The sequence below is a fragment of the Macaca mulatta genome, chromosome 6, assembly GCF_049350105.2.
Source record: "Macaca mulatta isolate MMU2019108-1 chromosome 6, T2T-MMU8v2.0, whole genome shotgun sequence".
NCBI classification, from domain to species: domain Eukaryota; kingdom Metazoa; phylum Chordata; class Mammalia; order Primates; family Cercopithecidae; genus Macaca; species Macaca mulatta.
Genome location: NC_133411.1, coordinates 155,481,680 through 155,495,066, shown reverse-complemented (window position 1 = coordinate 155,495,066; position 13,387 = coordinate 155,481,680). Strand labels below are relative to the sequence as shown.

The window sequence follows — 13,387 nt, the reverse complement described above, 5'->3', positions numbered from 1 at the left end:
GAGTACCTTGCCTCTGGAAGACATTGGGTGTTCGCCACTCTCCTGATCAAATGCAGCTATGCCTAAGAGGGGATAACTCTTGTAAAAATGTGGAACCCATCTGTCCATTAAATGTGGAAATAAAAACCATATAAAATCTTTTTATTTCTCCATCCCAGATTCTTTTAAAATTTGAATTTTCTTATTTGTTTCCCAGATAAGACCATGATGACATCCATTTTGTAGATGAGTTTTCTAAAAAGGCTGAATTCAGAGCTAGTTCTCGGCAAGGGAAACGATACGCCCCAGGTTCATGCACGATGCCACCAGCATCTCTCCCCCAACCGCACCGATGCCATAAAGCCTTAGAGGTCAGACGTCCAGGAGCCCCCTTGACAGTGGCCAAGCCTTAAACACGTACAACTGCTTATTGTTTTCAAAAATGTGTCTACTTCAACAAACCTCATTCTAGTCTCACATTCCTGATGGGAGGTAGGTAGGACTGGGATCATTAAAACCACTGGACACCTTTACTGAGCCAAAGAACCAAAAGGAATCTACCGAGCAAAAGCAAATTACAGGGACAGTTCTCACCATCCCTCATTTCCAAACCCAGCCAAAAAGCTCACTGCGTTCAGTGATTCAAAAAAAAAAAAAAAAAGCCAACAATCACACTGCAGAGCCTGTTCTCACTTTTTGGTTTTTGTTTTTAGTAAAACCTATGGTGTCATAAGCTGCCCATAACATGGTATCATTTGCTCTAGAAAGACGACACAATGAAGATACGTCATTGCCTTTCTCCATAACACTCGGTCACTCCCTTTCCCCTCTATCTTGCAGTGTCATCATGACGGGCTCCTACAACAACTTCTTTAGGATGTTCGACAGAAACACCAAGCGTGATGTGACCCTTGAGGCTTCGAGGGAAAACAGCAAGCCCCGGGCTATCCTCAAACCCAGAAAAGTGTGTGTGGGGGGCAAGCGGAGAAAAGACGAGATCAGTGTCGACAGTCTGGACTTTAGCAAAAAGATCTTGCATACAGCTTGGCATCCTTCAGAAAATATTATAGCAGTGGCGGCTACAAATAACCTATATATATTCCAGGACAAGGTTAACTAGGTGGACAAGTTATTACTTAATAATCTCACATACTGAATACTAGTCAAACAAGTTTTTAAATGTTTCTTTGGGTCTTCATTTGATGCATTGACTTTAATTTCCCTATGCAGGAAATGATTGGAATAGAATTAAAAGGAGTCCAACATTCCCAGCTCCCCAGTTCTAAGAAACTTTTGTCAAACCCAATAGGTTTGGGACACTTCTGTTTAGAATTGAAAGCTGCCAGCTAACAGTAATTCTTCCATAGTTGACTTGAACTTCTGATGCTTTTATTGCCCAGTTTTCTCTGGTGGGTCCAGTGTTTTGTTCCTAGGTGTCTGCTGCGATAAAATGAGGTTGTCTGTAGTATTTAAGGAGAAAAGAAATAAGTTTTTTTTAATTAAGCAATTCCATTTGATTGAAAAAAAAACAACAAAAAATAAACACCGTTTACTCTTAGACAAATTCTTCTTGTTTTGTGAAAAACCAGAACTAGTCAGTATCTCCTGCCCCTCCACCATTTTTTTTTCTATTTTCCATTTTCCTTTGAACAATTTCATTTAAGCCAGAGATTTATTGCATGAAGCTGAGAAGAGGATGCAGAATGACGAGGAAAGGGCACATCAACCCTGCTATGCTCTTTTTTTGTAAACTCCATAGAAACAGCCTGAGAATTTGGCTAGGAAACTTGAATGCTTCAGGGGACAGAAAGAGAGCACTTTCGACACAGTGCTTCCCAGAGTGAGCTTGGCAGGGCCAGGCGAGGCCAAATTCCATCTGCTGCCTTGTTACCCTTGCTTTTTGTGCTCTTAAATGGCTCCATATAATCCTCTACTTACATGTTCCTTGGCTTTTTTCTCTTCAACCTTTTCCAGCTTATTTATTCCATTGACTTCTAAAGGCCGAGTCCTGGTTGCTTATTATCTGGTATTCTAAATGAAGCAGTTGGAAGCAGTGCCACCACCCCTGAGTCCCTGAGAAAGGCTGGTCTGTTCTTTTTGGGTGTTTCTCCTAAGCAGCTCCCTCCCCTCCTCCTGGTTTTGGTAACCAAAAGTAACAATCCATCAACCTCCATTGTACCTAGAACAAAAATAGCCAATAAAAATGCTGATTTGTAAAGTCCAGTCAGGCACTTCTAACTCACCCCAAGCTCGCCATCTGGAAAAACAGACCAGAAGGCTGTCTTCTACAGAAATGAACTGTGGAGAAATCAAGCAGCTGTGACATGAAGTGAATGAAGTCCACTTGAAGCTGTGGAAGATGGTTCATCCTTTACCCCTGTTGAGGATCCAGATTTATAACTTCTAGAAAGCCATTTCCAGAAGGTTCTATGTGGCATACCCCTGGGAAAGGCACTAAATATATGCAAAGGATTTATAAACTTAGAGAGGAGTGTAGATGGGTGGAGTCCAGAAAGCTGGGTCTGGGTTAATATCGCTACATCTGCATTGATGACTCATTTCTCCTCACTTCCATTCAGTGCAGGGTAAATGGTTTGAGATGAGAGTTTTTCATGGAAAGGGAAATTTTCTTTCAGTTTACAGATGTATTAGAAGTCCTGACTTTCAAGTGTAATTTGCTTTGGAGGAGAAAAAAAAAAGTGAAAGAATCATATTGTCTCAATTCTAAGCTACTATCCATTTACTAATAGCTTTTTGGCAAGGAAATAACTGTCACCTTAGGTAAAAACAGTTTTGTAAGATGCAGCCCAATTTCAGGAACATTAAAATGTGAAAAAGGGCCGGGCGCGGTGGCTCACGCCTGTAATCCCAGCACTTTGGGAGGCCGAGGCGGGCAGATCACAAGGTCAGGAGATCGAGACCACGGTGAAACCCCGTCTCTACTAAAAATACAAAAAATTAGCCGGGCGCGGTTGTGGGCGCCTGTAGTCCCAGCTACTCGGGAGGCTGAGGCAGGAGAATGGCGTGAACCCAGGAGGCGGAGCTTGCAGTGAGCCGAGATCGCGCCACTGCACTCCAGCCTGGGCGACAGAGCGAGACTCCGTCTCAAAAAAAAAAAAAAAAAAAAAAAAGTGAAAAAGTACATCTCAGAATTGAGGGAGCATGGGAAAAAAGACGAGACTTTCTCAGTATTACTCGTTTTTCCTGCAAGGAAAGCCTCTCCTTAGGCATCTCAAGTAAAGTGCCTAAGGTTTCTGGCCTGACTGGGACATTGTTCTTGGAAGAGACATGAGAGAGTCAGAAACTTCTGCCAGTCATAGAGAATGATGATACTGCAGAAGGCCACTGGGTTATTGGCCTTTTACCACCAACTTTCTTTATGGCCTTTTCTCCACTTCTCCAGACTCAGCTCCTCTGTCTGTACCGGGTCGGGAGTGGGGACCAATCATTGTATCTCAAACTTAAGAATCAACCCACATTTGTACTATTATTCATGTAACTTTTTTTAAGTCACCTTTTCTTAAAAGCAAGACTTAGCCTCTTCCAAAGAAATAATATGCATGAAATTTCAACTGTGATATGCTAGGTTTTTTTCCATAACATGAATCACATAATTATCAATATAACAAACATGCACCCACATACCACCTGAAATCATTTTGTGAACCACCAGGAGCATGTGTATCAAATTTTGGGCCCCCGAGTAACCGATATGACGGAATATTTACGCCTTCAGGTGCATCAAAGATGATAGAGTCACCAGGGCCGCCCAGAACACACACAGGAATAATTTTTTGTCATGCTTTAAGGAGTTCATAGGCCCCTTGGCAGTTTATCTGTGAATTCCAAATAAAAGCCCCTACACCAGTCCAACACTTTTAGCACATAGATGTACAAACTGAGACCCAGAGTAGGATGAGTTTCCAGGGAAAAAAGAGCAGAGGGCAGCCATCCTCTCTTCCATCCCCTGCAAAGGATGCATTAGAGCAAACACCCAAGACTCCTGGACAGGAACAGGAGGGGAAAGCCCTAGAGATTAGGCCTCAGGGGGCAATAGCCACCACGATGTTTCACAAATTACCTGTTCTTTACCAGGTACTAAACTAGGTATTTTATATGTGTGATCTTTCAGCCCCAGTACTGGCAATACTTCTTAGTGGCACATAGAAGTCAGTCTGTTTTCCAGCTGACACTGAAAACTACTTGAAGCCTGATTTGCTACCTTGCAACAGTTGGTTCGATTCTAAGGGCCCTGTACTACTTTACCCTGCAAGGCCTGCTGCTTGGTAAGAGCCATTAGATTACAACTGGAGGGTGTCCATTGAATTAAGGAAAATGGAAGCCACGCCATCCTTGGCTTTTACCAAAACCATCCTCGTGCAACATTCAGTTCGTGACATTAAAAACAAGTAATGCAAAAAGCTAAACTTTGGTAGACATTCATGCTCTTCTGTCAGGAGGAGGAAAATTAGTTAGAAAAAACAAAAAAGGAAGACATTAGCCAGCATCAAGTAGTGGGATATACATAGGCGGATGGGCAGTGGGAATCAAGTTGCTTCTTAACTCCTTAAAGATTGGCTCCTGCCTTTATTCTTCCATTGAAAAAAAAAAAAGCACCTTTAAACTTCTCATTGGTCTTGTAATTAATTCAACCAAATCAACATCTATTAGGCAACCAGCATATATAAGATGGAACAATTGTAAGATGGAACAAAGATGAAGCTAAAATTCTGCTAGCTCAGTGGCCCAATGAAATAAGTCAGCTATCTCCACTAAGCTTCCTTTGAACATTCTAGGGTCCATTATAATAAAAGGTATACCCTCAAATGCCCAATTTCTAAGGACTTAAAAAGCCATAATTTCCCTTCCTTCAAGCCTACAGAGCAACTGCCTAAATCTTCCCTCCCCTCCCCACCCCGGACCTCATTTCTTTTTCAGTCCCTTTGCTAGCTGCCCTGCAGGGATCAAGAAAGCCCTGGTAGGTCTCATAATGAGGATTTAGGGATGACACTACAGTCCACAGCCTGAATGGTGGAACCCTTACTAATTTCCCCTCTTTCGTGATGAATGTGTGGATGAAGCTGCTGTGTTTTCAATAATGCCACCCCCCTTCCAGAACAAATCCCCTGACAGTCGTTGGACATACCACCCTGAACGCACCCGATCTCGTCTGATCTTGGAAGTGAAATGGAGTCGGGCCTGGTTAGTCTTTGGATAGGGGAAATCTAGACATGCCACTGAGAAACATTCACACTGCAACCTGATCCACTGTGCATCCAACATGCCTTCATCCACCTCTTCCCCTGTATTTCTAAGTCAGTTCTCAGGGACTGGTTTCCAAGGGAGCAACCAACCTGGTCAGTGGAAAAAAGAAGGGACTGGGAGACAGGAAACGTGGGTCCTGCTCCTGGTAACCAAGGAAGTTAAGCTACCCACTCACAGTCCCTATGGCAGCATCATCACCTGTAAAATGGCCAGAAAGACATCTATCCTAGCTCAGAGAATTGTTATTAGGAGAACAAGAAATCCATTTACTTATAACTGTTTTGATAAGTTTAAAGCACCATAAAATAATAATAGCAACAACACTGATGGGTAATATACTATTGCTTTCCATGCCTCATCTCATTATCTCCTCCCCCAGACCCCATGATGGCATTAGTATTTCCATTTTGCAAATAAGAAAATAGACTCAATAGACTAAAGTTGTCAACCCAGCCAAGGGCACAAAGCCAGAGAGAGATGGAACCAGGACTCCAACTCAAGGTATCTGACTGTAAAGCCAGAGCTGTTAAAATACAGCTGTAACATACAATAGTTGCTAACATTTATTGAGCACTTATTATAAGCCAGGCTTTGTTCTACATTTTTCACATGTATTGACTTATTTACCCCTAAAACTCCAGATGCAGATACTATTGTTGTTCTGATAAATACAGAAACAAAGACGAATGACAACCAAATTTACACAGTTCACAAGTGACAAAGCCAGGCAGTTTTAGTCAAAGTTCTCATCCACTATCCCCATCATACATTATGTGTGTGTGTGTGTGTGTGTGTGTGTGTGTGTGTGTATGCATGTAGATGGAAGTTACTGATCAGAAAACAAGTCCCAGTAATGACCCATAAGCTCAATGAATTAAAGATTCATTGATTGCCTGGGATGTGTCAGGCAGCCAGGCTCTAGACAAGGGGCTGGAGTTACTGAGATGTTTAAACCACTGGCCCCTGCCCTCCAAGAGATAACACTCACATAGGAGAAAGTGCATACTTGCATATTGTAAACATATTTACAATGAGGTATCTACGAAGGGCAGAAATCATGCAGAGGAAGAAATGGTTAATCAATGTGTGATAAGAAAAGGTTCTCAGAATGTGTCATCTAAGCAGAATTTTAACTCAATTTGCTCAACAAAGCATGGTACAGCATTTCTTTTTTTTTTTTTTTTATTATTATACTTTAAGTTGTAGGGTCCATGTGCATAACGTGCAGGTTTGTTACATATGTATACTTGTGCCATGTTGGTGTGCTGCACCCATCAACTCGTCATTTACATCAGGTATAACTCCCAATGCAATCCCTCCCCCCGCCCCCCTCCCCATGATAGGCCCCGGTGTGTGATGTTCCCCTTCCTGAGTCCAAGTGATCTCATTGTTCAGTTCCCACCTATGAGTGAGAACATGCAGTGTTTGGTTTTCTGTTCTTGTGATAGTTTGCTAAGAATGATGGTTTCCAGCTGCATCCATGTCCCTACAAAGGACACAAACTCATCCTTTTTGATGGCTGCATAGTATTCCATGGTGTATATGTGCCACATTTTCTTAATCCAATCTGTCACTGATGGACATTTGGGTTGATTCCAAGTCTTTGCTATTGTGAATAGTGCTGCAATAAACATACGTGTGCATGTGTCTTTATAGCAGCATAATTTATAATCCTTTGGGTATATACCCAGTAATGGGATGGCTGGGTCATATGGTACATCTAGTTCTAGATCCTTGAGGAATCGCCATACTGTTTTCCATAATGGTTGAACTAGTTTACAATCCCACCAACAGTGTAAAAGTGTTCCTATTTCTCCACATCCTCTCCAGCACCTGTTGTTTCCTGACTTTTTAATGATCGCCATTCTAACTGGTGTGAGATGGCATCTCATTGTGGTTTTGATTTGCATTTCTCTGATGGCCAGTGATGATGAGCATTTTTTCATGTGTCTGTTGGCTGTATGAATGTCTTCTTTTGAGAAATGTCTGTTCATATCCTTTGCCCACTTTTTGATGGGGTTGTTTGTTTTTTTCTTGTAAATTTGTTTGAGTTCTTTGTAGGTTCTGGATATTAGCCCTTTGTCAGATGAGTAGATTGCAAAAATTTTCTCCCATTCTGTAGGTTGCCTGTTCACTCTGATGGTAGTTTCTTTTGCTGTGCAGAAGCTCTTTAGTTTAATGAGATCCCATTTGTCAATTTTGGCTTTTGCTGCCGTTGCTTTTGGTGTTTTAGACATGAAGTCTTTGCCCATGCCTATGTCCTGAATGGTACTACCTAGGTTTTCCTCTAGGATTTTTATGGTATTAGGTCTAACATTTAAGTCTCTAATCCATCTTGAATTAATTTTCGTATAAGGAGTAAGGAAAGGATCCAGTTTCAGCTTTCTACTTATGGCTAGCCAATTTTCCCAGCACCATTTATTAAATAGGGAATCCTTTCCCCATTTCTTGTTTCTCTCAGGTTTGTCAAAGATCAGAAGGCTGTAGATGTGTGGTATTATTTCTGAGGACTCTGTTCTGTTCCATTGGTCTATATCTCTGTTTTGGTACCAGTACCATGCTGTTTTGGTTACTGTAGCCTTGTAGTATAATTTGAAGTCAGGTAGCGTGATGCCTCCAGCTTTGTTCTTTTGACTTAGGATTGTCTTGGCAATGCGGGCTCTTTTTTGGTTCCATATGAACTTTAAAGCAGTTTTTTCCAATTCTGTGAAGAAACTCATTGGTAGCTTGATGGGGATGGCATTGAATCTATAAATTACCTTGGGCAGTATGGCCATTTTCACGATATTGATTCTTCCTATCCGTGAGCATGGTATGTTCTTCCATTCGTTTGTGTCCTCTTTTATTTCACTGAGCAGTGGTTTGTAGTTGTCCTTGAAGAGGTCCTTTACATCCCTTGTAAGTTGGATTCCTAGGTATTTTATTCTCTTTGAAGCAATTGTGAATGGAAGTTCATTCCTGATTTGGCTCTCTGTTTGTCTGTTACTGGTGTATAAGAATGCTTGTGATTTTTGCACATTAATTTTGTATCCTGAGACTTTGCTGAAGTTGCTTATCAGCTTAAGGAGATTTTGGGCTGAGACAATGGGGTTTTCTAAATATACAATCATGTCATCTGCAAACAGGGACAATTTGACTTCTTCTTTTCCTAACTGAATACCCTTGATTTCTTTCCTTGCCTAATTGCCCTAGCCAGAACTTCCAACACTATGTTGAATAGGAGTGGTGAGAGAGGGCATCCCAGTCTTGTGCCAGTTTTCAAAGGGAATTTTTCCAGTTTTTGCCCATTCAGTATGATATTGGCTGTGGGTTTGTCATAAATAGCTCTTATTATTTTGAGGTACGTTCCATCAATACCGAATTTATTGAGCGTTTTTAGCATGAAGGGCTGTTGAATTTTGTCAAAAGCCTTTTCTGCATCTATTGAGATAATCATGTGGTTCTTGTCTTTGGTTCTGTTTATATGCTGGATTATGTTTATTGATTTGCGAATGTTGAACCAGCCTTGCATCCCAGGGATGAAGCCCACTTGATCATGGTGGATAAGCTTTTTGATGTGTTGCTGAATCCGGTTTGCCAGTATTTTATTGAGGATTTTTGCATCGATGTGCATCAGGGATATTGGTCTAAAATTCTCTTTTTTTGTTGTGTCTCTGCCAGGCTTTGGTATCAGGATGATGTTGGCCTCATAAAATGAGTTAGGGAGGATTCCCTCTTTTTCTATTGATTGGAATAGTTTCAGAAGGAATGGTACCAACTCCTCCTTGTACCTCTGGTAGAATTCAGCTGTGAATCCATCTGGTCCTGGACTTTTTTTGGTTGGTAGGCTATTAATTATTGCCTCAATTTCAGAGCCTGCTATTGGTCTATTCAGGGATTCAACTTCTTCCTGGTTTAGTCTTGGAAGAGTGTAAGTGTCCAGGAAATTATCCATTTCTTCTAGATTTTCCAGTTTATTTGCGTAGAGGTGTTTATAGTATTCTCTGATGGTAGTTTGTATTTCTGTGGGGTCGGTGGTGATATCCCCTTTATCATTTTTAATTGCGTCGATTTGATTCTTCTCTCTTTTCTTCTTTATTAGTCTTGTTAGTGGTCTGTCAATTTTGTTGATCTTTTCAAAAAACCAACTCCTGGATTCATTGATTTTTTGGAGAGTTTTTTGTGTCTCTATCTCCTTCAGTTCTGCTCTGATCTTAGTTATTTCTTGCCTTCTGCTAGCTTTCGAATGTGTTTGCTCTTGCTTCTCTAGTTCTTTTAATTGCGATGTTAGAGTGTCAATTTTAGATCTTTCCTGCTTTCTCTTGTGGGCATTTAGTGCTATAAATTTCCCTCTACACACTGCTTTAAATGTGTCCCAGAGATTCTGGTATGTTGTATCTTTGTTCTCATTGGTTTCAAAGAACATCTTTATTTCTGCCTTCATTTCGTTATGTACCCAGTAGTCATTCAGGAGCAGGTTGTTCAGTTTCCATGTAGTTGAGCGGTTTTGATTGAGTTTCTTAGTCCTGAGTTCTAGTTTGATTGCACTGTGGTCTGAGAGACAGTTTGTTATAATTTCTGTTCTTGTACATTTGCTGAGGAGTGCTTTACTTCCAATTACATGGTCGATTTTGGAGTAAGTACGATGTGGTGCTGAGAAGAATGTATATTCTGTTGATTTGGGGTGGAGAGTTCTATAGATGTCTATTAGGTCTGCTTGCTGCAGAGATGAGTTCCATTCCTGGATATCCTTGTTAACTTTCTGTCTCGTTGATCTGTCTAATGTTGACAGTGGAGTGTTGAAGTCTCCCATTATTATTGTATGGGAGTCTAAGTCTCTTTGTAAGTCTCTAAGGACTTGCTTTATGAATCTGGGTGCTCCTGTATTGGGTGCATATATATTTAGGATAGTTAGCTCTTCCTGTTGAATTGATCCCTTTACCATTATGTAATGGCCTTGTCTCTTTTGATCTTTGATGGTTTAAAGTCTGTTTTATCAGAGACTAGTATTGCAACCCCCGCTTTTTTTTGTTCTCCATTTGCTTGGTAAATCTTCCTCCATCCCTTTATTTTGAGCCTATGTATGTCTCTGCATGTGAGATGGGTCTCCTGAATACAGCAGACTGATGGGTCTTGACTCTTTATCCAGTTTGCCAGTCTGTGTCTTTTAATTGGAGCATTTAGTCCATTTACATTTAAGGTTAAGATTGTTATGTGTGAACTTGATCCTGCCATTATGATATTAAGTGGTTATTTTGCTCGTTAGTTGATGCAGTTTCTTCCTAGCCTCGATGGTCTTTACATTTTGGCATGTTTTTGCAATGGCTGGTACCGGTTGTTCCTTTCCATGTTTAGTGCTTCCTTCAGGGTCTCTTGTAAGGCAGGCCTAGTGGTGACAAAATCTCTAAGCATTTGCTTATCTGTAAAGGATTTTATTTCTCCTTCACTTATGAAACTCAGTTTGGCTGGATATGAAATTCTGGGTTTAAAATTCTTTTCTTTAAGAATGTTGAATATTGGCCCCCACTCTCTTCTGGCTTGTAGAGTTTCTGCCGAGAGATCTGCTGTTAGTCTGATGGGCTTCCCTTTGTGGGTAACCCGACCTTTCTCTCTGGCTGCCCTTAACATTTTTTCCTTCATTTCAACTTTGGTGAATCTGGCAATTATGTGTCTTGGAGTTGCTCTTCTTGAGGAGTATCTTTGTGGCATTCTCTGTATTTCCTGGATTTGAATGTTGGCCTGCCCTACTAGGTTGGGGAAGTTCTCCTGGATGATATCCTGAAGAGTGTTTTCTAACTTGGTTCCATTTTCCCCCTCACTTTCAGGCACCCCAATCAGACGTAGATTTGGTCTTTTTACATAATCCCATACTTCTTGCAGGCTTTGTTCATTTCTTTTTCTTCTTTTTTCTTTTGGTTTCTCTTCTCGCTTCATTTCATTCATTTGATCCTCAATCGCAGATACTCTTTCTTCCAGTTGATCGAGTCAGTTACTGAAGCTTGTGCATTTGTCATGTATTTCTCGTGTCATGGTTTTCATCTCTTTCATTTCGTTTATGACCTTCTCTGCATTAATTACTCTAGCCATCAATTCTTCCACTTTTTTTTCAAGATTTTTAGTTTCTTTGCACTGGGTACGTAATTCCTCCTTTAGCTCTGAGAAATTTGATGGACTGAAGCCTTCTTCTCTCATCTCGTCAAAGTCATTCTCCGTCCAGCTTTGATCCGTTGCTGGCGATGAGCTGCGCTCCTTTGCCGGGGGAGATGCGCTCTTATTTTTTGAATTTCCAGCTTTTCTGCCCTGCTTTTTCCCCATCTTTGTGGTTTTATCTGCCTCTGGTCTTTGATGATGGTGATGTATTGATGGGGTTTTGGTGTAGGTGTCCTTCCTGTTTGATAGTTTTCCTTCTAACAGTCAGGACCCTCAGCTGTAGGTCTGTTGGAGATTGCTTAAGGTCCACTCCAGACCCTGTTTGCCTGGGTATCAGCAGCAGAGGCTGCAGAAGATAGAATATTTCTGAACTGCGAGTGTACCTGTCTGATTCTTGCTTTGGAAGCTTCCTCTCAGGGGTGTACTCCACCCTGTGAGGTGTGGGGTGTCAGACTGCCCCTAGTGGGGGATATCTCCCAGTTAGGCTACTCAGGGGTCAGGGACCCACTTGAGCAGGGAGTCTGTCCCTTCTCAGATCTCAACCTCCGTGTTGGGAGATCCACTGCTCTCTTCGAAGCTGTCAGACAGAGTCGTTTGCGTCTGCAGAGGTTTCGGCTGCGTTTGTTATAGCTCTGTCCCCAGAGGTGGAGTCTACAGAGACAGGCAGGTTTCCTTGAGCTGCTGTGAGCTCCACCCAGTTCGAGCTTCCCAGCAGCTTTGTTTACCTACTTAAGCCTCAGCAATGGCGGGCGCCCCTCCCCCAGCCTCGCTGCTGCCTTGCCGGTAGATCACAGATTGCTGTGCTAGCAATGAGGGAGGCTCCGTGGGTGTGGAACCCTCCCGGCCAGGTGTGGGATATGATCTCCTGGTGTGCCTGTTTGCTTAAAGCGCAGTATTGGGGTGGGAGTTACCCGATTTTCCAGGTGTTGTGTGTCCCAGTTCCCCTGGCTAGGAAAAGGGATTCCCTTCCCCCTTGCGCTTCCCAGGTGAGGCAATGCCTCGCCCTGCTTCAGCTCTCGCTGGTCGGGCTGCAGCAGCTGACCAGCACAGATCGCCCGGCATTCCCCAGTGAGATGAACCCAGTACCTCAGTTGAAAATGGAGAAATCACCCGTCTTCTCTGTCACTGGCGCTGGGAGTTGGAGACTGGAGCTCTTCCTATTCGGCCATCTTGCTCCGCCCCCGATACAGCATTTCCAATAGGTAGACCAACATATACCAGAATATGAAGCAAAATCCATACGGCATGGGAACAGAAAGCCAACGTTTCTCTCCTTCCATTAGAAACACATTTTCGACATAGTAGAACTAGCCTACCCCTTTTTCCTTTTGCTCATCCAATAACAAATATTTATTAAACCTTATTTTTAGCACTGTATTTAAATGTAAATAGTAGATGGAAAGAATAAAAGGAAACCAATATTTCCTGAGCAGTTATTGTAATGACAGGCATTGGGAGAGGCACTGTTTTAAATCATTGTAATCACCTGATAGGTAGATGTATTATTCCATTTTTATAGTGAGAAACAGACTCAAAGCATTAAATGACCTAGCGGGAAGTTTTATCTAGATCTATCCTGTTGCAGATCCTATACCTCTTCTATCACAGTGATTGGTAATGCAGAGATACCTTGGCTTGATTATTTTCCCTAGCGTGGATACTCACAAACACACCATTTCTCTGTGACTAAACATTGCCTGACAGCTGACCAAGAATACAAATTTGGTCTGTCATCAAAGCAGAGAGTAAAGTCAAGTGGCTCACAGGTCTCCAATTCCTGACTTTGACCTTATTATGACCGATTAACTGTCCCCCAATTTAGTTATTCCATGCCCCATTGGTTAAACTGCCAGTGGCAGAACCATCGTGATCTGCCATCTCTGCTGATTCCTGCCTCAGCTACAATCAAAGCAATGATCACTGTCAGGCCAGAAGCAGGGGCTTAGCCACTGCTAAGACAGATCCCAGTCCACTCCCAGCCTTCCCACCCCTGCTGCTCATTCCCCAAAAAGTC

The 13,387-nt window shown here is 42.1% G+C and overlaps 1 protein-coding gene and 1 long non-coding RNA gene across 5 annotated transcripts in view; one reads left to right on the top strand and one right to left on the bottom strand.

Annotated features, from left to right (window-relative positions):
* The window catches only part of PPP2R2B (protein phosphatase 2 regulatory subunit Bbeta), a 464,171-nt gene extending 462,634 nt beyond the window's left edge, over positions 1-1,537 (top strand). For all 4 annotated transcript variants that reach the window (XM_015141134.3, XM_015141148.3, XM_015141133.3 and 1 more), the window contains one exon: positions 820-1,537. In XM_015141134.3, the coding sequence (XP_014996620.2) occupies positions 820-1,099 (280 nt within the window). In that variant the 3' untranslated portion in view covers positions 1,100-1,537. The remainder of the gene's footprint in view (positions 1-819) is intronic.
* Positions 1-13,387, bottom strand: part of LOC144329574 (uncharacterized) — a 60,985-nt gene that overhangs the window by 25,723 nt on the left and 21,875 nt on the right. The gene's annotated exons all lie outside the window — the stretch shown is intronic.